We start from the raw sequence: 24,925 nt of genomic DNA, 5'->3' as shown, positions 1-24,925 counted from the left end.
ATAACTCAAGGAGTTTTATATATTTGTTATGCTTTATTCCATTTCAATCACTTGACTTTTTGGTGCTCAAATGATCCCATCTTAGGGCAGTGGGAGCCCTCTCAAATTGACTCGTGTGTGTGTGTGTGTGTGTGTGTGTGTGTGTGTAGTGTGTGTATGTCTGTGTGTGTGTTTATATATATGCATTCAAAAATGTATATGGAAATGCAAAGGGCCAAGCCGAGCCACATTTTAAAAGAATAAGGTGGGAGAATTGAATCACGACACATCCAGATCTATTTTAAAGCTATAGTAACTAAGCAGCATGTTTTTGAGCATAGAAATATAGATGACTGACTCAAAATATAGGCTTTTGATACAGACCCGCACATTAAGAGACCTTTGGTTTATGATCTTGTAAATTAGAAGCTTCTCAATAAATTGACAATTAGAAACCCATGGGAAAAAACTGGAATCCCAACTCATGTCATAATCTCTTCCAGATGTATTAAAGGCTTTAATATGGAAGGTAAAGATAAAGATTTTAGGGAAAAAGCAGAATATCTTTGGTATCTTTTAATATCTTTGATATTCTGTGTTTTGGCTATCTTTTAATAGTGAAATATTTCTTAAACAAGAAAGATAAAAAGTAGCATTAACTCTAGAGGGGGAAAATAAGATAATTGAGGTATTTTAAAAGTAGTATTGAGAGACCTGAGACCAGTGCCATCTGCACACTCTGTTTTCAGTTCGTGACTGGGCAAATAAACGCACTGAAAACTCAACTTTTAGAAACTTTTAGGTCAGTTCGACAGTGTATTTTCCTTCCCTTCCTGCCTGCCTGCCTGCCTGCCTGCCTCAATGTATTTTATGTCTGCTTAATCTACTGATTAAAAAAATCGAGCTTAGCCTGGGGGTGGTGGCTCAAGCTGTAATCCCAGCACTTTGGGAGACTGAGGCAGGCGGATCACTTGAGGCCAGGAGTTCGAGACCAGCCTGGCCAACATGGTGAAACCTGGTCTCTACTAAAAATACAAAAGTTAACCCGGCATGGTGGTGCATGCCTGTAGTCCCAGCTACTCAGGAGGCTGAGGCAGGCGAATCACTTGAACCCGGGAGGCAGAGGTTGCAGTGAGCTGAGATCACACCACTGCTCTCCAGCCTGGACGACAGAGTGACTCTGTAAAAAAAAAAAAAAAAAAAAAAAGCGGGGGAGGGTGGGCTTAGATTGCGAATGCCATTAATTTTTTTCAACAATTTAATGTTTGAGCATTTCAGTGTGCCATTGATTGAAATAAAACAAACAGACAAACCAAAATTGGTCCACCGTCACAGATAAATTAAGACATACTGACATGGACAACATGAAGTTCAAGAAATCAAAGAATTGAGAAATGCTACTAATGAAAAAGCAACATAGATGTGAAAATTGCAACACATTAATTGTCAAGAGAATAGAAGAATCAGTTCAAACAAATTAGAAAATGGGCAAAAACAGCGCACAGATACTTTACATAAGGATTTCCAATACCCTATCAGTGCTATCTTCCGGGAAATGAGCATGAAGCCACAGGAAGCTGCATCGTCAGCCGGTCAGCAAGAGTTAAAGACATCTCGCAATCCTGAAAGTAAGCAAGTATGCTGACCACGCTCTCTCAAGAACGCGCTGATTGGAGAGTGTGCCACTCAAGACCTCTAAAATCCACTCAAGCCCCGGGCAGCGTCCACCCACGCTAAACCTTCGCGCGCCTCTAGCAGCAATGCACGCCCAGTCCTGAGCACCAATAAGGATGCTCACGCAGGACCCGGATGGCGAGGCGGGGACCTTCGTAGCGGCGCCACTAGCGGCGGCTGCACAGTGAGAACAAGCAAACGCCCCCCACCGGCAGGTGGACGAAAAATGGGGTGCGTTGGCGCTGCGGAGGAGTCACTGCCGTGAGGATGGCCCGGACACCGCTTCCCGCACCCGTGGGCGCAGCTCGCCAGTGGGGCGCACCTGGGTCCCCTCCGGCTTCCGCAGGATATCTGCAGGGCGACTCCCTCCAGATTCCACAAACGTCCTGCTGGGGGAGCTCTTCCCATGCAAAAGGCCCGCCCCTGCCTCCCATGTCGTGGAGTAGAGACAGGGTCCCTGAAAGGGCCTTGGGGTGGGAGGTCACCGAATAAGGCAGGGTCTGGCGTGGGTCCCAGGCCCAGGGGTCCCGAGGCCCTGGGGCAGCTGGGTAGCCCTGCTGGCCGCCCTGTGCAGGGACTCTCTCTCTGTGCAGGTGTGGTCGGAGCTAGAGGCAGCGGGTTCTGCTGCCGCGAAGATTCCCAAGGGCTGGTTGGGGAGGGGCTGCACAACCCCGGACCCCGAGGAAGTACAGGACCCGCAAAGGCAGGGCGTCGGATCATGGGCCACGAGCATCCCGGGGTCCCGGCTGCTGGCTTGGCTGCCCTGGTCGTCGCTGCGGTTATTTGCCGTTGCTACCGCAGAGCAAGCGGCCCTGGTTCTTGAACCACACCTACACTTGATGCTCCTGCAAGTTGAGTCTGACAGCCAGGGTCCCCGCTCCTCGTGGGCTTTTACCTGCTCTTCTCAGAGCCTGTCTCCAGCTCCGGCTGCTGTCCCTTACTGTAGACTGTGCTTCCTGCCGCCGCCTCCTGGGAGAGCGTGGGACGATGGGGAATAACTAGGTTCTGGCATCCTCACTCCTGTCTCTGCACACAGGGCTCTGCCCACAAGCTCTGGGATTTAAATCGCACCCTCCATGCTGTGCTCATTGAGGCCCACCCTGCTTTTATTGGGACCCTCCCTGCAGTCCCCACTCCCTCCTCCCCACGAGTCTTGCCGTCATCGGTTAATCCCTTCATTATTGACCAGCTGCTGCAGGCGGGCCCCGTGCGGTCCTGTACCCCTTTAACGTGACCTCATTAGTCTTTGATTTCTCCGTCACTTTCTGGTACAATAAGAGACTTGCATCCAGTCTCATTTTGTACATTTTTTGCCCTAGACTTAGAATCAGCCAATTTCATTGTTAAATGTTATCTAGAGAGTTCAGCCGTGTAAGCGTGCTCATTGTTACTGGGTTTTCATTGCTTCTGGGTCTTTTCAGTGGACAGAACTAGAAAACACGTATTTTTTAAAGAGTAAAACGCAATGTGAGTTCATACTGCAATTTCCAATTCACTTTTAAGATTACAAGATTTTTACTTAAACTTCCTCGATTTTATGCTATGTCATTTTTATGCTGAAAATTATGGTTCCTAATGATGGAAACACAGTAATTTAATTAAAATATCAATACTAATATATGGCTACTGAATGCCGTTTATGATTTCTTTCCTTTTTCTTTTCCTTTTTTTATTGTCCGTAGCATCTCTCTCACTTGGGATGTATAGTCAAAACGCTGTGTTTTAAAGCCACTTTAAGTAATTGTTTCCTTTATGTGGTTACGCCACTCACTTTATATGCAGGAAGGCTCATTCATTTGTTGACTTTAATTTTTAAAAATCACATAAAACATTTATAGTTCCTCCCAAACTCTCTATTTATCCAGTTACAGTCACAGAAATCTTGCTTCTATAACTTCCCGTTCACCCTGTTTCTTTTTCCTCCCAATAGATAACCATTAAAACAGTTTGGTTTGGGGTTTATCTGCCCATGGTTCCTTTTGATAATATCAGTTAGTGTCTATCTATCCACTGTGAACTGAATTTCCCCAAAACTGTATTTCCCCAAAATTCATATGTTGGAGTGCTAAGCCCCAGTCCCAGTGTGATGGTATTAGGAGGTGGGGCCTTCAGGAGGTGATTGGGGTTAGATGAGGTCATGAGGTGGGCCCCTCATGTTGGGATTAGTGTCCTTACAAGAAGAGAAACCAGAGAGCCTACTTACTGTCTCTCTTCACCTGCGACAGCGCAGTGAGAAGGCAGCTGTCTGCAAGCCAGGGAGAGAATCCACCGGCAGCTTGATCTTGGACTTTCAGCTTCCTGCACGGTGAGAAGTAAATTCCTGTTGTTTAAGTCACCCAGTGTATGGTGTTTTGTTGTGGTAGTCCCAGCTGACTAATGCTTTACAATCTAGCTACCTGTCATCTACTTCCCCATCACTTACCTAAAAATTACCATATTATAAATATTACTCTGTTTCTTCTTCCTTTATTTATTTTTCCCCGTATCAGTATACAAAGACACTTCTCATTCCTAATTGCAGCTGCTCCATATTCCATTGTGTGGCCGAAGGATAGTTTATTTAATCAGTCAGTCTGTGTACTGTTTTAAACCTTTATCGAGACTATTTTTCTTACCATTGAGTCATTTAAATAATTTTTAAAATGAAGAACTCAAGTAAATAATAAGAAAATCCTCCCACAGTTTATTTTTTAAAATTTAACTTTTTTTTTTTTATCAGAAGTCCTTAAATGAGGCATTTAAAAAAATTCTGACAGCCCACAGTTACGAGCATGCAGGAGACAACCACAGATGCCATCAGATGAGAAAGCCCCCTGCGGGCTCTTCATGTATGACCCCAGGCCCTCTCAAGCCCCTCACTGCTGTGCAGAGTGTTCCCTGGCCACCAGTTATATGCCCTGCAGTGCACTGATAATCTCACATGGTGCAAATATACTGCCGAGCCAAATTAGAGTCTTTTTTTTTTTTTTTGAGATGGAGTCTTGCTCTGTCACCCCAGCTGGAGTGCAGTGGCGCTATCTTGGCTCACTGCCAGCTCTGCCTCCCGGGTTCATGCCATTCTCCCACAATTATTTTTAGTAGAGACGGGGTTTCACCATGTTAACCAGGACGGTCTCGATCTCTGGACCTAGTGATCCACCTGACTCGGCCTCTCAAAGTGCTGGGATTACAGGTGTGAGCCACTGCACCCAGCCCAAATTAGGATCTTGTAGAAGGTGCAAAGTTTCTGAAGCAGTTAAATGTGACTTTGGTGAAATTCTCTGTGCAATAGGCACATCAGAATGGAACAATTTGGGCCAGGTACTGTGGCTTATGCCTGTAATCCCAGCACTTTGGGAGGCCGGGGTGGGAGGATCACTTGAGGTCAGGAGTTTGAGACCAGCCTGGCCAACATGGCAAAACCCTATCTCTACTAAAAATACAAAAATTAGCCTGGTATGGTGGTGTGTGCCTGTAGTCTCAGCTACTCAGGAGGGTGAGGCAGGAGAATTGCTTGAACCCGGAGATGGAGGTTGCAGTGAGCCGAGATCATGCCACTGCACTCCAGCCTGCGTGACAGAGTGAGACTCTATCTCAACTAAAAAAAAAAAAGAACAATTTGAATATCAAAACCATGAGACCTGGGATAGGGTATGAGTGCACTGGACAAATTGAACATGAAGCCAGGAACATTTGGTCACACTCAATACTGTCTGCACATACTTTGTAGAAAAAATCATATCTTGACTCCCTGTTCATTCTAAGAGTTAAATTTAATCAACTCATGAGCTCTAACTTGGAGTTGAAAGGAAATCCAGAGTAGAGGAACAAATTAAATGACATCGTGAAGAAAGAATCAGACAAAATCCAGAAAGTGGGGCACTCTACGTAACAACTGGCCTGATGTCTTCACCAGGTCAATGTTATGTAGTACCCTACGTAGTAGCCCCTAGGCCAGGGGAATGTTCCAGATCAGCACAGTCCGTAGAATTTTTTCTGTGGCTACAGAAATACTCTATCATGTAAGTGCTACCAGTAAGCACTGGAAGTGTGGCTATGAGTCTGAGGAGCTGCATTTTAAATGCTATTTATTTATTATTTATTGATTATCAATGACTTTAGACGGTGGCATGTGGGAAGCGTCTACCATATTGGGAAGTTGATTATGTACATTAAAAAGGCTTAGGGGCCGGGCGCGGTGGCTCAAGCCTGTAATCCCAGCACTTTGGGAGGCCGAGACGAGCGGATCACGAGGTCAGGAGATCGAGACCATCCTGGCTAACACGGTGAAACCCCGTCTCTACTAAAAATACAAAAACTAGCCGGGCGAGGTGGCGGGCGCCTGTAGTCCCAGCTACTCGGGAGGCTGAGGCAGGAGAATGGCGGAAACCCGGGAGGCGGAGCTTGCAGTGAGCTGAAATCTGGCCACTGCACTCCAGTCCGGGCGACAGAGCGAGACTCCGCCTCAAAAAAAAAAAAAAAAAAAAAGGCTTAGGCTGGGCGTGGTGGCTCAAGCTTGTAATTTCAGCACCTTGAGAGGCCAAGACGGGTGGATCACCTGAGGTCAGGAGTTCAAGACCAGCCCGGCCAACATGGCGAAACCCCATCTCTACTAAAATATAAAAATTAGCTGGGCATGGTGGCTGGCGCCTGTAATCCCAGCTACTAGGAAGGCTGAGGCAGGAGAATCATTTGAACCTGGGAGGCGGAGTTGCAGTAAGCCGAGATCATGCACTGCACTCTAGCCTGGGCAACAAGAGCGTGACTCCGTCCGGAAAAAAATTGCCTAGAAGTCATAGCAACTCCATGCAATGAGTGGTTCTTGATTGGTTCTATGTTTGAACAAACCAACTATATGACGTTTTGGGGACTAACTGGGGGAAATTTAAATGTGATTTGAGTATTAGATGATATTAGGGATTTTTTTTGTTGATTCTCTTATGTGTGATAATGGCTCTGTGTTTATGTAGGTAAATGTCATTTTTTTTTAAATGATTCATATTGAAAAGTCATAATACCTGTAATTTACCTTAAAATACTTTAGCCAAAAGAAGTAAATGGAGAAAAATATTAACAACTATGAAATCTAGGTTCATTCTCTTTCTGTTCTGCTTGAAGTTTTTCATAATAAAAAGGAAGATCCCCAAACAGAAGTAAAGGATCATTATAATTATAAACCAGGTTTTATTGAACATAAGATGAAATGTATTCATAATTTTTTATTTTATTTTTCAAAATAAAGTCTAAATATAAGCTTTTCTCCACTGTTGCCTATGGATTACAGTTCCTGCTTTAAAACAGATTTACCTTTAGTGGACTATTTTTTTGGTGCCAACATCTTTGGGTAACAAGGACCCTGTATTCCTGGGTAAAGTGCTTACAAGCTTTACAGCAAAGAATTCTAAAACAATTCCCTTTGCAAATGAGAGCAAAAACATTCCTTTTGAAAGCAGAGCCAAGGCCAAAGATGTAAATTTGAGCGTTTCATATTTCACCGCAGACTGGCCGTGCTGGCCCATTTCCCTGGCGATCACTTGTGCGGCCCATTTCCCCGGCGACTCACTTGTGCCATCTCCCTTCATAGACGCCGGATTCTACTGTGTCACTAACAGGCCTCCTGGACTTCCTGTCTCTCAGATGGCGATAACCCTGGTCTCCCAGGAGATAGTAAGGATTAAATGAACTGGTGTTGTCAACCCACAGCAGCCTCAGGCTGGGTCCTGAGTAGCCACTGATGGAGGTGCTCCATTGCAGAGAGATGCTGGGTGTATCACACCTCCAGACTTCCTTGGCTTTCAGGTTCACTGTGCAGGCCCTTTGAAAACAAAAGCCACTGGAGGAATTTCCAAGAGAAGATTAACTAGGGGTGAACAAGTCTGGACAGCCGCGATGGGGGTAAGGTGGTGGCAGTACAACTGTGAAACCCAATTGGTCTGAGCACAGAGAAGGGATAGAGTATTCGAAGATATTATTTTGTTGGGTAAATCCTTTAACTTCCAAGTGATATTGCAGTTCCCTGGGTCGGCTGTATTTTGTGCAAAGAAATGAGCCAAGCTTTATCCTCCTCAATGCTCCCAACCTCTGCTGAAGGCCATAGCCTTGAATGAACCTGCACCTAGAGCTGTTTTAAAATGCAGTGACCATGTTTATTCGATGACTCACCATTTCTTTTAATCTCCAGCCCAGACTCCTCCTCTGAGCTTTAAACCTCAGTATACAGCTGCTTACACAGCTACTAACATGAATTTTGCAAAGGCGCCTCCAATCTGGCCCACTATCCAACACAAAATGCAAGACTTGAGGTCCCCTGACACTTGCTCCTCCTTAAATGAAAGGCATCATTTCCATGCAGAAGCCTAAGGCATTCTTTTTTATTTGAAATTGAGTTTCGCTCTTGTTACCCAGGCTGGAGTGCAATGGCACAGTCTCGACTCACTGAAACCTCCTCCCGGGTTCAAGCAATTCTCCTGCCTCAGCCTCCTAAGCAGCTGGGATTACAGGCATGCACCACCACGCCTGGCTAATTTTTGTATTTTTAGTAGAGACGGGATTGCTCCACGTTGGTCAAGCTGGTCTTGAACTCCCGACCTCAGGTGATCTGCTTGCCTTGGCCTCCCAAAGTGCTGGAATTACAGGTGTGAGCCACTGGACCGGCTGCCTAAGGCATTCTGATCCCCTTCTTCCTTCTCTTCCCTCCCAGAGCCAATCTTAACTAAATCTGGTCAGTTTCTCCTCTATTGCCAGAATGCACACACTCTTGTTCCATTTTTACTCTCGCCATCTTCCAAACACTTGGCTCTTCATATATCACCCCTCTACTTAACCATTTCTTCAACAGCTGTCCATTGCTGTTGGGATACTCAACAGGACCAAAACCTTACGTGATCTGATCCTTGCCCACCTCTCCTGCCTTATCTTGTCTCATTCTCTGCTCTGACTCTAGTTCAATAGTGGAAAATGGACTTGGCCAGAAAGGGAATTATTTAGCACCAGCCTGTGGGACACAGACTTCAGTAGAAGAGAAAGTTTTTTCTGGTTTCTTATCACCAAATCTCCACCTGAAAGCAGAAGGACACCATTAATATCACTGGGTTTTGACACCCTGAGCTGGCTCCTTTAGCTGCCAGTTACCTCCCTTTTCTGGTTTGCAAAGCTCCCGCCTGTATGTGCGGTTGGTGCCTTAGGGTGGATGTGTGGGTTGACTGGGTCGAGAGTGTGACCTGGTTTGAAGCCTACTGGCTTTCCATTGTTCCTTGAACCTGGATAGCAGTTGCATGGCCTGGTAGATCAATCTTTAAATCCTGGCTCTTCCATTTAGTAGTTTTAAACCTTGGGCAGGATTGGAACCTCTCTGCCTCTCAATTTCTGCATCTATAAAATAGACACAATCTTACGTGTTCTGCCTGCCCCCAGGGGATTGCTCTGGGGCTCCAAAAACTCATTCAGCCATCATGTATGGTGATCACACAGGTTACTGTTCAAACTGGGCCAGTTTTGAGACTGTCAGGGTATGCACTTCATAATTACACAGAAAGTCACCCTCTGTAGGGAACGTCCTCCTCTGTAGGGAGGATCATCTTCCTCTACACCTTGGCCTTTGCTTACAGGTCATCAGCTGGGTGGAGGTGAGCAGGGTTGCCATGCATCCCGAAGATGTCAAATGTGCTTGTAAAGGAATATGTGCTTTTGGTCCTCACGGAGATTATTTGGACTCCTCAGATAATCCAAGATAAATAGTGAATTGGTTTTTAGAAGCTACTAAATTACACACTTTAGTACTGCTGAGATGGAACAATCTCCCTCTCCCTTTTAGGGGCCTACCAACCCACAAGCATGGAAATAAACAAAATCCTGAAGTTCCTTTAAGAGAAATTACAGGCATCTAGGTAGACCCAGAGGTAACTGAGTAACTTGTTAAACAACATAGTAGCTTCAGAATAATAGCCAAGGACTTAAACTCCAGAGATGTTTGTTTTCCCCATAGGAACTAAAGATAATGTCTTAACATATGTCCCCGAGTTGCCTTTCAGAACCTTGGACCCCCCGGACCCCCACAGAATGGATCAGCTGGCATAGAGACTGCAGATGAAGGAGAAATAAACTACAGTTCAATGACTGTCCTTTGTTCTAAGTTTCTTCGTGAAAGTCACTCTCCCTAGCAAGTTAACATTTTTCTACTGACTCCCTAGTTTTTTTTTTTTTTTAATTTACTTTAAGTTCTGGGATACATGTGGAGAATGTGCAGGTTTGTTACATAGGTATGCATGTGCCATGGTGGTTTGCTGCACCAATCAATCTGTCATCTAGGTTTTAAGCCCCACATGCATTAGGTATTTGTCCTAATGCTCTCCCACCCTTTGCCCCATAACCCCCCAACAGGCCCTGGTGTGTGATGTTCCCCTTGTCTTTATAGTAGCACGTGTCTTTATAGTAGAATGATTTATAATCCTTTGGGTATTGCTGCTGAACCCCTCATTTTTAAACAAAGCTTCTCTTACTTAACTAATTGCAAATCAGATCTTTGAATCCACCCATGACCTGTGAGCCCCCATTCAGATGTCCCTCGTTTTAAGCTGAACCCCAATGTGTAACCTCTGTGTACTGATTTAGGATTTTGTCTGTAGCTTCTGTTTTCCTGAAACTTACCCCTGCCTTTAAAAACCCTGGCCTGCGAGCCATCCAGGAGGCCGGATCTTGAGCAGTTAGCTGCCTGGTTCTCTTTGCTTAGCGCTCCGCAGGGAACACTCTCCGTTCTACCACGGCAGAAAGCTTGGAGTGGGTATCTGGTTTTATTGTGCAGAGAGAGTGACCTCCAGTTTGGTCACTGCCACTGTGTCTGGCAGATAGAAATATTAGTATTTCTTTGAAGGGAAGCCTTCAAAGGGGGTGAGATGGGGTAAGAAACTTCCAGTAGAAACCAAAAACCTGCTAGACAAGTTCTAAAAGAGTTCTTAATATTCTCCACTTCTTTCTGCCTTTGTCCTTCAGTTTTCCTCGGTTTCTTTTTCTGTCTTTGTCTCTCTCCCTGGTCTCATCTTCTGTCTTAATAACCTCAGGTGCAGGGCGGTTTGTCATGCCTCTTGCAGTGGGACAGCAGGAAATGGCTTGGTGGGACTCCCCCTCCGTCTGAGGGTGAACCATTCACTACTGTGGCTCTGTGACCAGGCTGGATAGAGTGAGTTGAGTGAGGCACTCTCCTGGGGACAAACATTTTAAAGGCACCAAAAATACTCAGTAGTCCATATTTTAACGCAATATGAAAAAAATAGTTAATATGAAATTTCCATGGTGAGCAAAATATCAAAAATTTAAATAAGGACAGGATCAGTGCCAGTGATACTGCAACCTGAGGGAAAAGGAAAAATCTGTAATATCAATTCTGTCTTTACTTAGGATTTTGATATTTTGTTTATCATGGGTTTTTTGGCGGATTAAATCTGCCACAAGGGCGCTGTGAGCTGAGCCTCCGTGGGAACTGCCATCCCGCAAGGGCACGATGTGCTTCCACAAAAGGCTGGGCCCAAGAAAGACCCATCTATTGCAGGCTACAAGGTGCAGGGGTAGAGTGCTGCCCAGATGGAATTCCCATGGGGCCGCGGAGGGGAGAAGGCTGACCCTGAGGATGAGGGTCAGAGAGGAGGGTGGGCACGGCCCGTCTTCCAGGCAGGGAGCGCTGCTGGACGCCCACGTGGTGTCCCCGAGACTCGTTTAGGGCCGCGTGGGAGGAGAGGCTGCAGCCCACGCGTGAAGATACTGGGGCGTCCCTTTGCGCACGTGGACAGTGGTGGTCTCCAGGTGCTCCGGTTGTGGCCGCTTCCGAAGCACCTGCCAAGCCCCCTGTGGCTCCGGGCATCTGGAGAGCCACGGCCCAGAAGGAGCCTACCGTTGGGGAGCGTGGGCCTGGGGACACACACCTGTAGCCCCCTCTGGGGCTAGAGACCAGAGCTGTCCTCTCGCACCCGCACCCGCACCCGCACGCTCTCCCTCAGCAAACCCTACGCAGGCACGTCCGCAGGGCTGAGGCCGGCAGCGAATTCCATCTGTCTCTAGGGTCTCTTCTCCCAGGCCTTTCCCTCTGGAGCCCTCTGGGAGGGGGCGGGGTCAGAGTTCTCAGGACCAAGCAGCTGCTGTGGTTTCCACTGGGGCCTGCTCTCCTTGTACCGCTCCCTCTGCCTCCCACCTAGGCCTGTTCTCTAAGGCTGCTCCCGCGGGGCCCTCTTGTCCAGCCCCACTCTGTGCTGAAGGGGGCTCAGGCAGCCCCTGTCATGTCTGTGGCCCTACCCAACACTCTGCCCTGGAGGGTCTTCAGAACCCCTTTGTTGGCGCAGAGGAGCCCATGCTTACCTCCGCTCACCCAGGATCCCCTTGTCTCCGGAGGCCACCCCACAGACCACTCACTCTTATCCCTCCCCCCAGACCCCCACACGTGGAGGCACAGGAGAGTCCCAGACCATTCCGGCCATGCCATGGAGCACAGTGCTGCTGTGCCCACTTGGGTGGAGGGGTTTTATTGGGAGGTGATCCCAAAGGAAGTGGGAGAGAAATGGGGCAGTGGGTAACAGGAAAGGAGGCAAGAACAATATAAGGTAGACTTTGAGGTCACCACTGTGGGTAATGGGGACACTTCCAAGGATTGTTCCCTGAAAGGCAAGGCGCCTTCTACCAGGTCCCATCCACCACTGTTTGGGGTGGGCCCCAGGAGGCATCAAGGACTTGGAGAAGGTGCACAGACTCACAGCTGCTCCTGCTCATTCCTTAGGTCTCAGAGCCTCCTCCACCTGGCCCAGACCTGGAGTGCCCGCTCAGCACTTGGAGCTTCCTCATCCTGGGTTGTTTCTACACCTGAGCACCTGTGACAGGATCACAGGTCTTCCCTCTCCTTCCTCTTGTCTCCACCGTAGTTCATGGTCTGGCACACGGATTGGCCCACACCAGGCCTGCAGTAACTGCTTTTCAGATGAAAGTGTTAACTCACAGAGGACAAACACTTCTGTTCTCTTTTGCCAACTCTTATTAGTCAGTAGTGGCTACTTTGAGGAATGTGTTAGGTGAGATTCTGAAGCCGAATTCAGCCTCGGCAGGGAAGAGTGTCTCTTATGGAGGGCTGTGGTGGTGACAGCAGCACTCATGTCCCCACTGACATTTCTGAAAGTTAGACTTTCTGTAAAGGGAGGCAGTTTTGTGGACACTAGAATATCTGAGGATTTGTCTAAGGAATCAGCGCAGTCTAGTGGACATGCTTGGACATATTCGGACATGGTAGGTTTTTGTGACAAAGGGAAGAAGCCCCTTACCATGGTGATTGCCTGTGAGATTCTAGAAACCCTGCTAGGTATTTGACATGTTTTCTCAGTTAATCTCCATAGCATCCCCAGAAGTTCATGTTATTTCCGTTTTTCTTGATGACTAAGTTGAGACTCAGAGATGTTGAGTAAGATGTTACCCAAGATCACACAGTTATGAAGCTGATGTTCTCATCACAGCACTATTCCTTGCAGACAAACCTCTGCAAGCACAAGCTTGAGACCAGTCAGCAGTCTGGGGAGCATACATGGAGGGTTTACTCTATCACACCCAATGACATAAACATGGGCAGAGAGACCCGAACACTGCAAGTGCTGAGAGAAAAGATAATTCAGGCTGAGCTGGTGATCAGAGAAGGCTTCCTGGAGGAAGCAGAGCATGAGGAGAGCCTAGAAAGGAGAAAAATGGTTGGCATTTGGGTAGCAAGAAAGTAGGGGATGGACATATTGGGAGGGGCACAGCCCTGGTCAGAGGAAGATAGACCTGGGAATCAGACCGGCATGTAGCTGACCAGTGTGGATGGCCTGCAGGTTGGTGGAGTAGCTGAGCTTTAAAGCACAGATGGTTGGGGACCTACAGAACTGAATTTGGTAGTGAGACAGAGCTGGAGCAGTCATGGAGGCAGTGTGACAGCTGCAGGGTTTAGAGGCATTCATCAGGGAGTACCACCTGCAGAGATGGGGTGAAAGGACAGGAGCCTCAGCAAGGGCTCTTGTGAAGGGTGTGTGGGCTGGGATGTGTTTTCACCCTCACATACCTGCCCACCTTCGTAAGCCCTCCTACGTAAGGGAGCTGTGACCTTACACAGGCCAGGTGGACTCTTCTAAAGGCTGATGCTTCCTGAACTGCAAAGAGGGAAGTTACTTTCAGCTCCCTGCATTCATTGTTAACTGAGAAGGATGCTAACCAAGGCTGCTGTTGACATCAGATGATAGTCAATAAGTCCCATGAGGGAGCCTGAACTGTGGCCAGCAGGGGAAGTCACCAGCCTGTGGGGGCTCCACAGTGAGCCCAACCTACCACTTTAATTTCGTACTTCTGTAGAGTGATTTCTTGAAGACTTCTTAAGGACTGCCTAAGCCCCTAGTCACAGAAGGTGTTTCAGCTGCCAGTGGCCAAAATCCCAACTTGAGCAGCTTTTCAGGAGCAGGGGATTGATTTGCCTGGGTGTTAGGCTCAGTTTCCCAGTTCCCATGTCTATTCTGTGTGAGCCTCTTCGCTCTGTTTTCTTCTATCCATGCTGGGAGTCACTTTCAGGCTGGAAGCATGTGTCAATATTGGTGTCTATGACTCACAATGTCCAGAAGAAGAGAAGCGATTCCATCCATTCCATCCATCCATCCATCCATTCATCCATCCATCCATCCATCCATCCATCCATCCATATACTCACCTCTCCATCCATCCTCTCTCCTATCCATCCATCCACTCACCTATTCATCCATCCACTCATCTATCTATCCACTCACTTATCTAACCATCAATCCATCCATCCATCTACTCACTTATTCATCCATCTACTCTCCTATACATTCATCTACTCACCTATCCATCCATTCATCTACTCACCTATCCATCCATCCATCCATCCATCGATCCATCCTTCCATCCATCCATTCACCTCTCCATCCATCCATCCACTCGCTTATCCATCTGTCCACTCACTTCCTCATCCATCCATCCATCCACCCACCCATCCACTCATCAAGTCATCCATCTACCCATCCATCCATCCATCCATCCATCCATCCATCCATCCTTCCTTCCATCCATCCTTCCATCCATCCATTCACCTCTCCATCCATCCATCCACTCACTTATCCATCTGTCCACTCACTTACTCATCCATCCATCCATCCACCCACCCATCCACTCATCAAGTCATCCATCTATCCATCCATCCATCCATCCATCCATCCATCCATCCATCCATTCACCCACCCATCCATCTATCCATCCAATATTTTCTGTGTGCCTACTGTGCATCTGAGACTGTTCTAGGTGTCAGGGTTAAGTCAGTGAGCAAAGTAAGCGCAGATGCCTTCCCCATGAAGCCTGAATTCTAGCAGCGGAGGTAGACAGTCAGTGGTAACCATAATGAGTCTGTCTATTATGAAATGCTAGAAAGTGATTAAGTACTGCCAAGAAAAAGAGGGTGCAAGATCCAAAGCGGTAATCAGGGTGGGCTGGTTGGAAAGTTATCTGGAGGAGGAGCTCCCAGAGAAAGCAGCAGGGCAGAGACCCAGAGGGAACAGCAAGGGGGCCATGAGGCTGCCATGGATCTCAGTGTATGTGTGTGTGTGTGTGTGTGTGTGTGGAGTGTATGTGTGTGTGTGTTGTTGGCAGGAGATGTTGGGAGAGGTGATGACCAAGAGGTGTGGTCAAGCTTCGGCCTGCCTGGAACCAAGGCTGGACATGGTCAGGTGACAAGAGGTCCTCCCAGCTGTGGGGCCCTGTTACTCCTCCTTCCTCTGCCTCTCTGTTTCTTTTCTCTGTCTCTGTCTCTTTCTTTGTCTCTGTCTGCATCTCTCTGTTTCTCTCTCTGTCTCCATCTTTCTTGTAGGGTAGGCAAACTTTAACCTCTAGCCTTTTAGGGTTTTCCAGCTGGTCCTGAGAATTAAATTGGTGTAAGACAGATCCACAGGAGAAAGACATACAAATTTATTCAATATGAATTTTATGTGGCGTAGAAGCCCTCATAAGAAAATGAAGATGCAAAGACGCAGTTAGAGGTGAGCGCTTATGTTGGAATTAGACAGAGAGTGGTAAGCTATGAAAATGTGACCAGGCAAAGGCTTGGGGAATGGGAGATCATTGGTGGAGAATTGGCTGGGAGGATGAGGGTTAGTCTAGCAAGGTATGTTTTCTGCAGATTTCCCTCAGCCTCAATTTCCTATCCCTGAAGATAAGAATGATGTAGTGACATTTTCACACAGGAATTTTATGCTTTTAAGAAGCAGAAGGGAGGCCAGAGTGATGTTCTTGCATCTGCTGTTTTTCAAGTGTCATTGGCACCAGTAAACTGAATTCTTTTGCTACGTTGTATCCTCACACAGAGAGACTTTCCAATCAGAAAAGGCAATCAGGCTTTATTCTCTGGCCAGGGCAAGGAGAAGGTGTGCACCTGTGCTCAGTGCACCTTCTAGAAAGTGTGGGGTTTTAAGGACTGGGTGTGAGGTAGCAGAGGAATGGCAGCATGTGCAGGGTGGTACTCCAGACATGCAGGTGCAATTCTCAAATGTGCATCTTCATACAACTCATGTACACACAATGGTGGAGATATTGTTTTAGGGAAGAAAATGTTGTCATAAAACTTTACCATAATAATATGGCAATGATGTGAAGGCAACTAGGGGTCACCTGTTCCTGTTTGTGTGATTTTCAGGAGTTCTTATCTTCCTTTAATATCTGGTCCGGGATGAAGAAGCTCTGGCACTATCCTGGCCATTTGGTTTCTTTAAGTAGCTGTGCCTACAGATAATGGGACTAAAGAAAACAATAAGAAAAAGAACTTTCCCTGTTATTTCATTACGGCTGTCCTGGTATCACTTTTTTTTTTTTTTGGCAGAGTTTTGCTCTTGTCGCCCAGGCTAGAGTACAGTGACGCAATCTCGGCTCACTGCAGCTTCTGTCTCCCAGGTTCAAGCAATTCTCCTGCCTCAGCCTCCAGAGTAGCTGGGACTGCAGGCATGTGCCACTACACCTGGCTAATTTTTGTGTTTTTAGTAGAGATGGAATTTCACCATTTTGGTCAGGCTAGCCTTGAACTGCCAACCTCGTGATTCGCCCACCTTGGCCTCCCAAAGTGCTGGAATTACAGGCATGAGCCACCGTGATATCACCTTTAACTCAAAACAGTCAATATGCTGTAGCAACATATTTTGGGGTGGCATGTTCTTTTTTTGGAGGGGGTCTTTCTCTGTTGTCCAGGTTGGAGTGCAGTGGTACGACCACGGCTCACTGCAACCTCAACCTCCTGGCTCCAGCGATCCTTTTGCCTCAGCCTTCCGAGTAGCTGGGACCACAGACACACACCACCACGCCTGGCTAATTTGTGATGGCATGTTCCTAACTCCTTCACTCTCTTTGCTTCTCCACCTCTCTGCTACTGTCTCTCTGCCACTCTGTTTCTCTGTCTCTTTGTGTCTCTGTTTCTGTCTCTTAGTTTCTCCCTGTCTCTTTCTCTCTTATCCATCTCTCTCAGTCTCTCTGTCTCTCAGTCTGTCTCTGTCTCTCAGTCTCTCTGTCTCTCAGTCTCTCTGTCTTTCAGTCTCTCTCTTTCTCTCTCGGTATGCATCTCTCTCAATCTCTCTTTCTCTCTCTCTCTGTCTCTCTGTCTCCCACAAGCACACACTGGCCTTCTCTGCTCCTCCACACACATGGGGACACGTGGCTGCCCAGCCCAGATACAGCTTACTTCCTAGGACATGTTTAGCAGAACTAGAATAGAGCAGTCAAGCTGGGTAGACCAATGTTTAGCAGTGAGAAGAACTCGGGAAACATGCTGCTTGAATTTTGACCCCCGAGTCTAGCACTTACTAGCTGTACAGCTTTGTACACGTTACCTATTAACAACTTCTCTGACCAAGTAGTGAGAACAATAGCACTTCCCTCACAGGGGTTTGTGATGATAAATTATGACAGTAATTTTAAAGAGAATCCGGCAGTGGTAAGTACTCTGATGATGTTCACAAATCTTATTCTTATAGACACCAAAAGAGAAACCCTGGATCACTAAAAAAGAAAAGGAAAACATCAGTTTAAAATCTTGTCATTGTTGTTGCCATCTCTGAATTCCAGTGTCAGTTTCTGAGAATCAGAGTCTGAGTGGCTCAGGTTATACTGGACTGTATGTTTGGTATATTTGGTCCAATTGGCTGAACAAAAGCCAGCACTGGAGAGCCACTATGGCCCATCCACGAGCATGAGGGTGGAGTTGGGAGACAGGCGGACCTCTGGAAAGGCAGGGATGGGTTGAACAGCAACCCAAAGATAGCTCTGAGATCCAGGGTCACCAATCATCCCAGTTTGCCTGGGACTGAGGGGTCTCCCTGGAAATGAGACTTTCAGTGCCAAAATAAAGAAGGCCTGGGAACCTGGGAAGGTTGGTCACGCCAAAAGTCAAAACTGATTTTGATGACTTCCAGATGGGGTCAGCGTGCCCGGCAAAATGCGTGTTGATGAAATCCCTTTTGAAATCCTTGGAGGAGGGTGAAAAGGTAGATGAGGCCATTTTGCAAGTCTTTTGCAATATGTCCTAAGCTGCTCCCACTTAGGGAGGTTTGAGTCCACCATCCCTCTTCCCTGCCACTCCCCAACCCTGACCTTGCTAGCTGCTGACATTGGTTAGCTTTTCCAATACTTCTGTAACTGGCAAAAGGGTCTGGCTGCTCACCGCTTGTAAAAAGGAGCCAATGTAACAAGAGTGAGGTGTGAAAAAAGAGAGTGAGTTTTATTATTCATGCTAGCAAGGGGAGGAGTGAGTGAAATTCTTTCCAAAAATGTTCGCTCTTCAGTTTGTGGAGGGAATGCAGTGGTTTTTAAAGAGAGGGTTTGGAATGAGAGGCGGAGGCAGTGGGGGTCGGGGCTAGGAGGTGCCAGCTGGCATGATCCACTTCTGTGGTCTTGAATTATTGTTTTATCTGGTGAAGGGGCTGGCGCCATCGTGGCTGGGGGTGTCTGGTCCATATCAGGATCTGGCCGCTGAAGCTTCAACAGGAATGTATGACCAGATAAGTGAGTATGGTGTGCATTTAACAAGCATCTAGGTAAATAAATGCACATAAGATAGAGGAGCATAGAATGGGAAAGAAAGGGAGTGGTGGTTCACAGCACATTCCCAGGCTGTATTTCAAGATGAAAGATAAGGTATATGTACTTTGTCTCGAAGTTATATCTTGAGACTAGGGGAGGGGAGGAGGAAAGGGAAAAGGGAAAAGTTTTAAAACATGGTTTGAGGCTTACACTTGCAGTAAACCGAGCTGCTCGGTTACACTTGCAGTGTGTCAGCTATCTCCCAATGCCAGCACCATGACTAAGAAGGTCTTTCCCACCTCCTAAAACTTCTCCTTCCACTGACCTGCCACAGCACATGAAACTCAATTATTTTCTTCTTTGGTTTAATGCACTCAAGACTGAATTAAGATTCAAGTGTTTTATGGAAGGCAGAGTGCATTAAGCTGTTATGGCTCATTAGGGTCTTAGCCTGGATAACTTCATTGGATTAGTCAGTCCCTGAGCAGTGCTACAGTCTGGGGCACAGAAGACTGATGCTTGGAAGGGAGAGGGGAAAATGGCAGCAAGCGGCTGACCCAGCCAGAAGATCAGAGCCCTAGCAGTGCCAAGGCAGGAGTGGGTAGGGCAGCCCCAGTGCAGAGAAGGCAGGGGGAGGAGGCAAGCACTGGCTTCTCCAGTCAGCTGTCCAGTCTGTGCTCAACTGGAAGTGCTTACTTCTCCCCTACCCAGGGGAAACTGGTTGAGAACTTGGACAACTTTTTAAAGAGTTAGGAGAAAAGGATGGGGCTGAGAATGGCCTGGACTTGGGGCCTGGTGTGGAACATCCCAAATGCATCTCTAAGGAAAACTGGCTTTCAGGAGTTGCTTCTTTTCTGAGCACGGTTTTTTTTTTGTATCCATATATGGTGTGCAGGGGACAGTGGGACATGAAGAGAGGAGTTATTCACCAACTCCCTCACTTGCCCACTGATGGAACTATTCTTAAGCAAAATGATGCTTTAAAAGTAAGCTTATAAGATTGAGCAAGAGAAAAGGAGAGATGACTCAAATTACTGAAATCAGAAATGAAAGTGGGAACATTACTACCCATTTTACAGAAATAAAAAGGATTATAAGAGAGTACTATGAACAACTGTACGCCAACAAATTGGATAATCTAGATGAAATGAACAAATTTCTAGAAACACAAAACCTACCAAGGCTGAGTCACAAAGAAATAAAAAATCTGAAAAGACCTGTAACTAGCAAGAAGGTTGAATCAGCAATCAAAAATCTCCTGATAAAAGTTGTGGATCTGATGGCTTCACTGCTAACTCTACCCAGCATTTAATAAACTAATGTCTATTATTCTCAAACTTTCCCAACAAATTGAAGAGGAAGGAATACTTTCTAACTCATTTTGTGAGGCCAACATTGCCCAGGTACCAAAGCCAGACAAAGCTATGAACATTGATGTAAAAATCTTACTAGAAAACTGAATTTGGCAGCATATTAAAAGGATTATACACTATGACCAAATGTGATTCATATCCGGAATGCAAGGATGGTTCAACCTGTGAAAACTGATCAATATAAAACATGACATTAATGCAACAAAGGGAAAAAATGACATGGTCATCTCAGTTCATGCTGAAGCAGCATTTGACAGAAATGAACACTTATTAAAAAAAGAAGCAACACTCTAGGAATAGAAAGAAACCATCTCAACATAATAAAAACCATGTATGAAAACTGAGGCAACACCATGCTCAGTAGTAAAAAGCTGAAAACTTCTCCCAAGATAAGGAACAAGGCAAGAATGCCCACTTTTGCCACTTTTTTCAAAGTATTACTGGAAGTGCTAGCTAAACAATTAGGCAAGACTAAGAAATAAAAGGCATTCCAAATCAGAAAGAAAGAAGTACAGTGATCTGTGTTCACAGATGATCTGATCATATATCTAGAAAGCCCTAAAGTTCCACAAAACACTGTGAGAACTAACAAGTGAATTCAGCAAAGTAGCAGGATACAAAATCAATAAGCAAAAATCATTTGCATTTCTGCACACTCACAATGAACAATCTGAAAAGGAAATTAAGAAAAGATCCTATATACAATATTATCAAAAGTATAAAATAGTTAGGAATTAACTTATCCAAGGATGTGAAAGACTTGTACAATGAAAACTACAAAATATTGCTGGAATAAATCAGACAAAAATAAATAGAAAGGCATCCCATGTTTGTGGATTGGAAGACTTAATATTGTTAAGATGTCAATACTACCCAAAGTGATCTACAAATTCAGTGCAATCCCCATAAAAATCCCAACAAACTTTTTGCAGAAATAGCAAAATATATCCTGAACTTCATATGGAATCTCAAGAAAAACCAAATAGCTAAAACTATCTTGAAAAAGAAGCAGAACATTGGGCTCACACTTCTTGATTTCAAAATTTACTAAAAGCTACAGTAACTAGAACTGTAGTACTGGATAAAGATAGGCATAGATCAATGAAGCAGAATAGAGAGGTCAGGAATAAATCCTTGCATAAATGGTCAAATTAGTTTCTACAAGTGTGCCAAAACCATTTAATAGGTAGTGGACAATCTTTTCAACAAATGGTGCTGGGAAAACTGGATGTCCACATGCAAAAGAATGAAGTTGGACCCTTATCTAACCCCATATACAAAAGTTAACTTGAAATAGATCAAAGAGCTAAATATAAGAGCTATAACTATGAAACTCTTAGGAGAAAACATACGGCAAAAGCTTAATGAAATTGGATTTAGCAACAATTTCTTGGATATAACACTAAGACATAGGCAATAATAATAAAAACAGACAAATTGGATCTCATAAAAATTTTGAAAATTTGTGCATCAAAAGACACAATCAACAGACTAAAAAGACAATGCATAGAATGATAGAAAATATTTATAAATCATGTATCTAATAAAGGATTAATATTTAGAACATCTAGAGGACTATTAAAACCTCACAACAACCTCAAAAAAACCCAGTTCAAAAATGGGCAAGAATTTTGTTATGAAAGAACTGAATCTGCTGGCACTGTGGTCTTGGACTTCCCAGAATTGTGAGAAATAAATATTTGTTTTTTAAGCCACTCAGTCTGTGATATTTTTGTTACAGCAGCCCAGCAGCTAAGACCGACTTGAATAGACATTTCTCCAAGGAAGATACACAAATGGCCAATAAACACATGAAAAGATGCTAAACATCACTGATTGTTAGGGAAATGCAAGTTAAAACCACAAGAAGATACCACCTCACACCCAGTAGGATGGCTACTTCGTATCTATCTATCTATCTATCTATCTATGTATCTGATCATCTATTATCTCACCAGATAATAACAAGTATTAGAGAAGATGTGGAGAAATTGGAACCCTTGTGCATTGCTGGTGGTAATGTAAAATGGGGCAGCTGTCATGGGAATCAGGATGGCAGTTCCTCAAAAAACTAAAAACTATAGTAGAGTTGCTGTATGATCCAGCAATTCTGCTTCTGGGTAGATATCCAAAAGAATTGAAAGCAGGGTCTTGAAGAGACATTGTACAGCCATGTTCATAGCAGCGTTACTGACAGTAGCCAAAAGGTGGAAGAAACCACTGAACTGTATACTTAAAAATGGCTAAGACGATACATTTTGTATTATGCAAATTTTGCCATAGTTAAAAATATTAGAAACAAAGAAGAATAACCTGGGATTTGTTATTCAGATTGTTCGAGGGTGTGCCTTAGGCTTTCTAGAACTACAGATTTGTAAGTTTCAGCTTTCTGCAAGAGGTAATACTCAGTGATACATCATTTCTTCCCCTTCTCCTTCCCCTTCCTTCTCTTTGTCCTTCCCTTCTCTCTCTTTTTTTTCTTCTTAAAAATGTAAAGCTAACTATGATTAACCCAGAACTTTATGTAATACAGCCATGAGTCAGAAAATACTTATTTTCAGTCCATGTATCATGACTCCAAAGTCATGGGAAATAAGACATGGTGCTTATGGTGAGAAAACGATTACTATTGATTTACAGCCATTACCATACCAAAGGTGCCATAAATAGTCATCTGGGATGCTCCAGACGAGAGATTTAGGGGTGATCTAGCTTTCCAGTCAGTTGAGGGCTAAGTTCTTCACATCATTAAGAGAGACTTTAAAAAAATTTAAAAATGTTTTTCAAATAGAAATAAAAGTAATTTATTTTTTTTGGATGCTATTGTAAATGATCTTGTACTTTTAATTTTATTTTCCAATTTACTTCTTGCTCCTGTATAGAAAGAAAATTAAATATGTAGATTCAAAAACTTATACAAAATGTTTATAGTCATAGCTTTATTCATAATAACTTCAAACTGGAAATAACTCAAATGTCCTTCAACAGGTGACTGGATATTGGGGAATATCCCTGCAATAAAATGCTACTTAGCAATAAAAAGCTACTGTTTACTGTTTGGACGAATGGAGGCAAGATGGCGCACTTCCAAGTTCTTCATCATCAACTTTTCCCGCCTGTGCGAAAATGCAGCTGGTGCTCGGGAAGGTGCAGATCAACTGGGCATGCGCCAGGTGACGTCACTCCGAAGAGACCAAGATTTACCTGGCCACACCTACAGAACGCCCCCGGACACGCCCGTGCCCCACCTATTGCTCTCCCACTCCTAGAAAAGCTGCTCCCGGCAAGCGTGCCCGGTGGACTTCCTCAGCCCCCCACTCCTGTCGGGACTGCATCAGTAACTCCGCCCGAGAGCTCCACCGGGTGACTCTCTCGCCTCCTTTGCCGGAGGCCGACAGACCTCACCCTCCACACCCTCTTCCCTGAAGCTAGGTGACCAAAAAATAAATTTGCAGTTTTGCTCCTAGCCTTGCCTACTCGCTGATTCTTTTGTGCTTGCTCTGGTGGTCTTAGAAAAACAAATCATTTACCTGCTACAATATGGGTGAATCTCAAAATATGCTGTGTGAAAGAGGTCAGACAAAAAAGTACATACTTCATGATTCCGTTTATATACATCTTTAGAAAATAAAACCTCTATAGTGACAGCCAGGCAGTGGTAGTCCAAGGACAGGGGAAGTATGGGAGAGAGGGGCAGGAGGAAACTTTCGGAAGTGATGGATATGTTCACAATCTTGACTGTAGTTTCAGTTTTATAGGCGTACACACATATCAAAACTTACCAAGTTGTATAATTTAAATGTGTGCAGTTTATTATATGTAATTATACTCCCCCAAAGCTGTTAAACAAGGAATGAATCCTCCAGGAAAAGGAAAAAAAGAGTTTTCTTAATTGACCTTGTATCCTGCAACTTTGGTAGATTTAGTTACTAGTCCTTATAGTTTTTTATAGGCTTTTTGGGATTTTCCATGTGCACAGTTATATCTTCTGTGAAAAAGGCAGTTTTATTTCTTTGCAGTCTTTATGAATTTTACTAATTTTTCCCTGCCTGTTGGGCTGGGAAGGATCTCCATTACTGTGCTGAAATGAAATGGTAGGTGGACACCCTTGTCTTGCTCTTGATCTTAGGGGAAAGCATTCAGTTTTTCACCAGTAAGTAGGAAGTTAACCGTATATATTTGTAGATGTCCTTTATCAGATTGAGGACATTCATTCCTACTCCAATTTTAAAAAAAATCACAAGTGGTTGTATTTTGTCAAATGGTTTTTCTGCATCAATTGATACAATCATGTGATTTTCTCATCTTTTGTGTTAATGTGTTGATTAGATTTTGGATGCTGATGGCATTGATGTGGGGATTAGTTTTTGAATGTTAAGCCAAATTCATATTCCTGGGATTAACTCCACTTGGTCATGGTTTTTAAAGCATTTTTGTGGGTTGTGGTGGCTTTAGGAAATAAGTTGGAAAGTGTTTCTCCTCTGTTTGCTGAAATAGTTTGTGTAAGATTTTATAGAATTCATCAGGAAAACCATCTGAGCCTGGAGTTTTCTTTTTGGGAAGGTTTTAAGTAATGTCATTAAAAAATAGACAGATGAAAGACTTTTTGGATTTTCTTTTTCTTCTAGGTCAGTCATGTGGTGATTTCTGTCTTTCAAGGACTTCTCCATTTAATCTAAGTTGTTAAATTTATTGGCATGGAGTTTGTCATGGTATTTCTTTATTATCCTTTCTATTATTATTATCCATATTATTATTATATTATAGATATTATTATATTATCTATATTATTATTCTATATTATTATCTAGATAATATTTCTATTATTATTATCAAATCTAGGTCTTCTTGCTCAGCTCAGT

General features: G+C 44.7%; 1 protein-coding gene and 1 long non-coding RNA gene across 2 annotated transcripts; one reads left to right on the top strand and one right to left on the bottom strand.

The window, feature by feature from the left end:
• Nucleotides 1-1,301: 1,301 nt before the first annotated feature.
• Nucleotides 1,302-2,459, bottom strand: LOC117095153 (translation initiation factor IF-2-like). The gene has a single exon (XM_033231829.1). The coding sequence runs from the start codon at nucleotides 2,371-2,373 to the stop codon at nucleotides 1,774-1,776; it is 600 nt and encodes a 199-aa protein (XP_033087720.1). The 5' UTR covers nucleotides 2,374-2,459; the 3' UTR covers nucleotides 1,302-1,773.
• A 9,541-nt stretch (nucleotides 2,460-12,000) lies between these two features.
• On the top strand, nucleotides 12,001-23,306 carry LOC117095436. Its single transcript, XR_004441984.1, has 5 exons — nucleotides 12,001-12,218; nucleotides 12,392-12,499; nucleotides 15,531-15,668; nucleotides 18,588-18,672; nucleotides 23,052-23,306. It is a non-coding gene; the product is annotated as an uncharacterized LOC117095436 (long non-coding RNA).
• The last annotated feature ends 1,619 nt before the right edge of the window (nucleotides 23,307-24,925 follow it).

Source organism: Trachypithecus francoisi, unplaced genomic scaffold (assembly GCF_009764315.1).
Source record: "Trachypithecus francoisi isolate TF-2019V2 unplaced genomic scaffold, Tfra_2.0 Lachesis_group13, whole genome shotgun sequence".
Classification (NCBI taxonomy): domain Eukaryota; kingdom Metazoa; phylum Chordata; class Mammalia; order Primates; family Cercopithecidae; genus Trachypithecus; species Trachypithecus francoisi.
The sequence above is the reverse complement of the archived record's forward strand: the minus strand, read 5'-3'. Positions and strand labels throughout refer to the sequence as shown.

Bases quoted from the DNA above. Each gene is read 5' to 3' on its own strand.
- LOC117095153 (XM_033231829.1), bottom strand. From the start codon at position 2,373: ATGATCCGACGCCCTGCCTTTGCGGGTCCTGTACTTCCTCGGGGTCCG.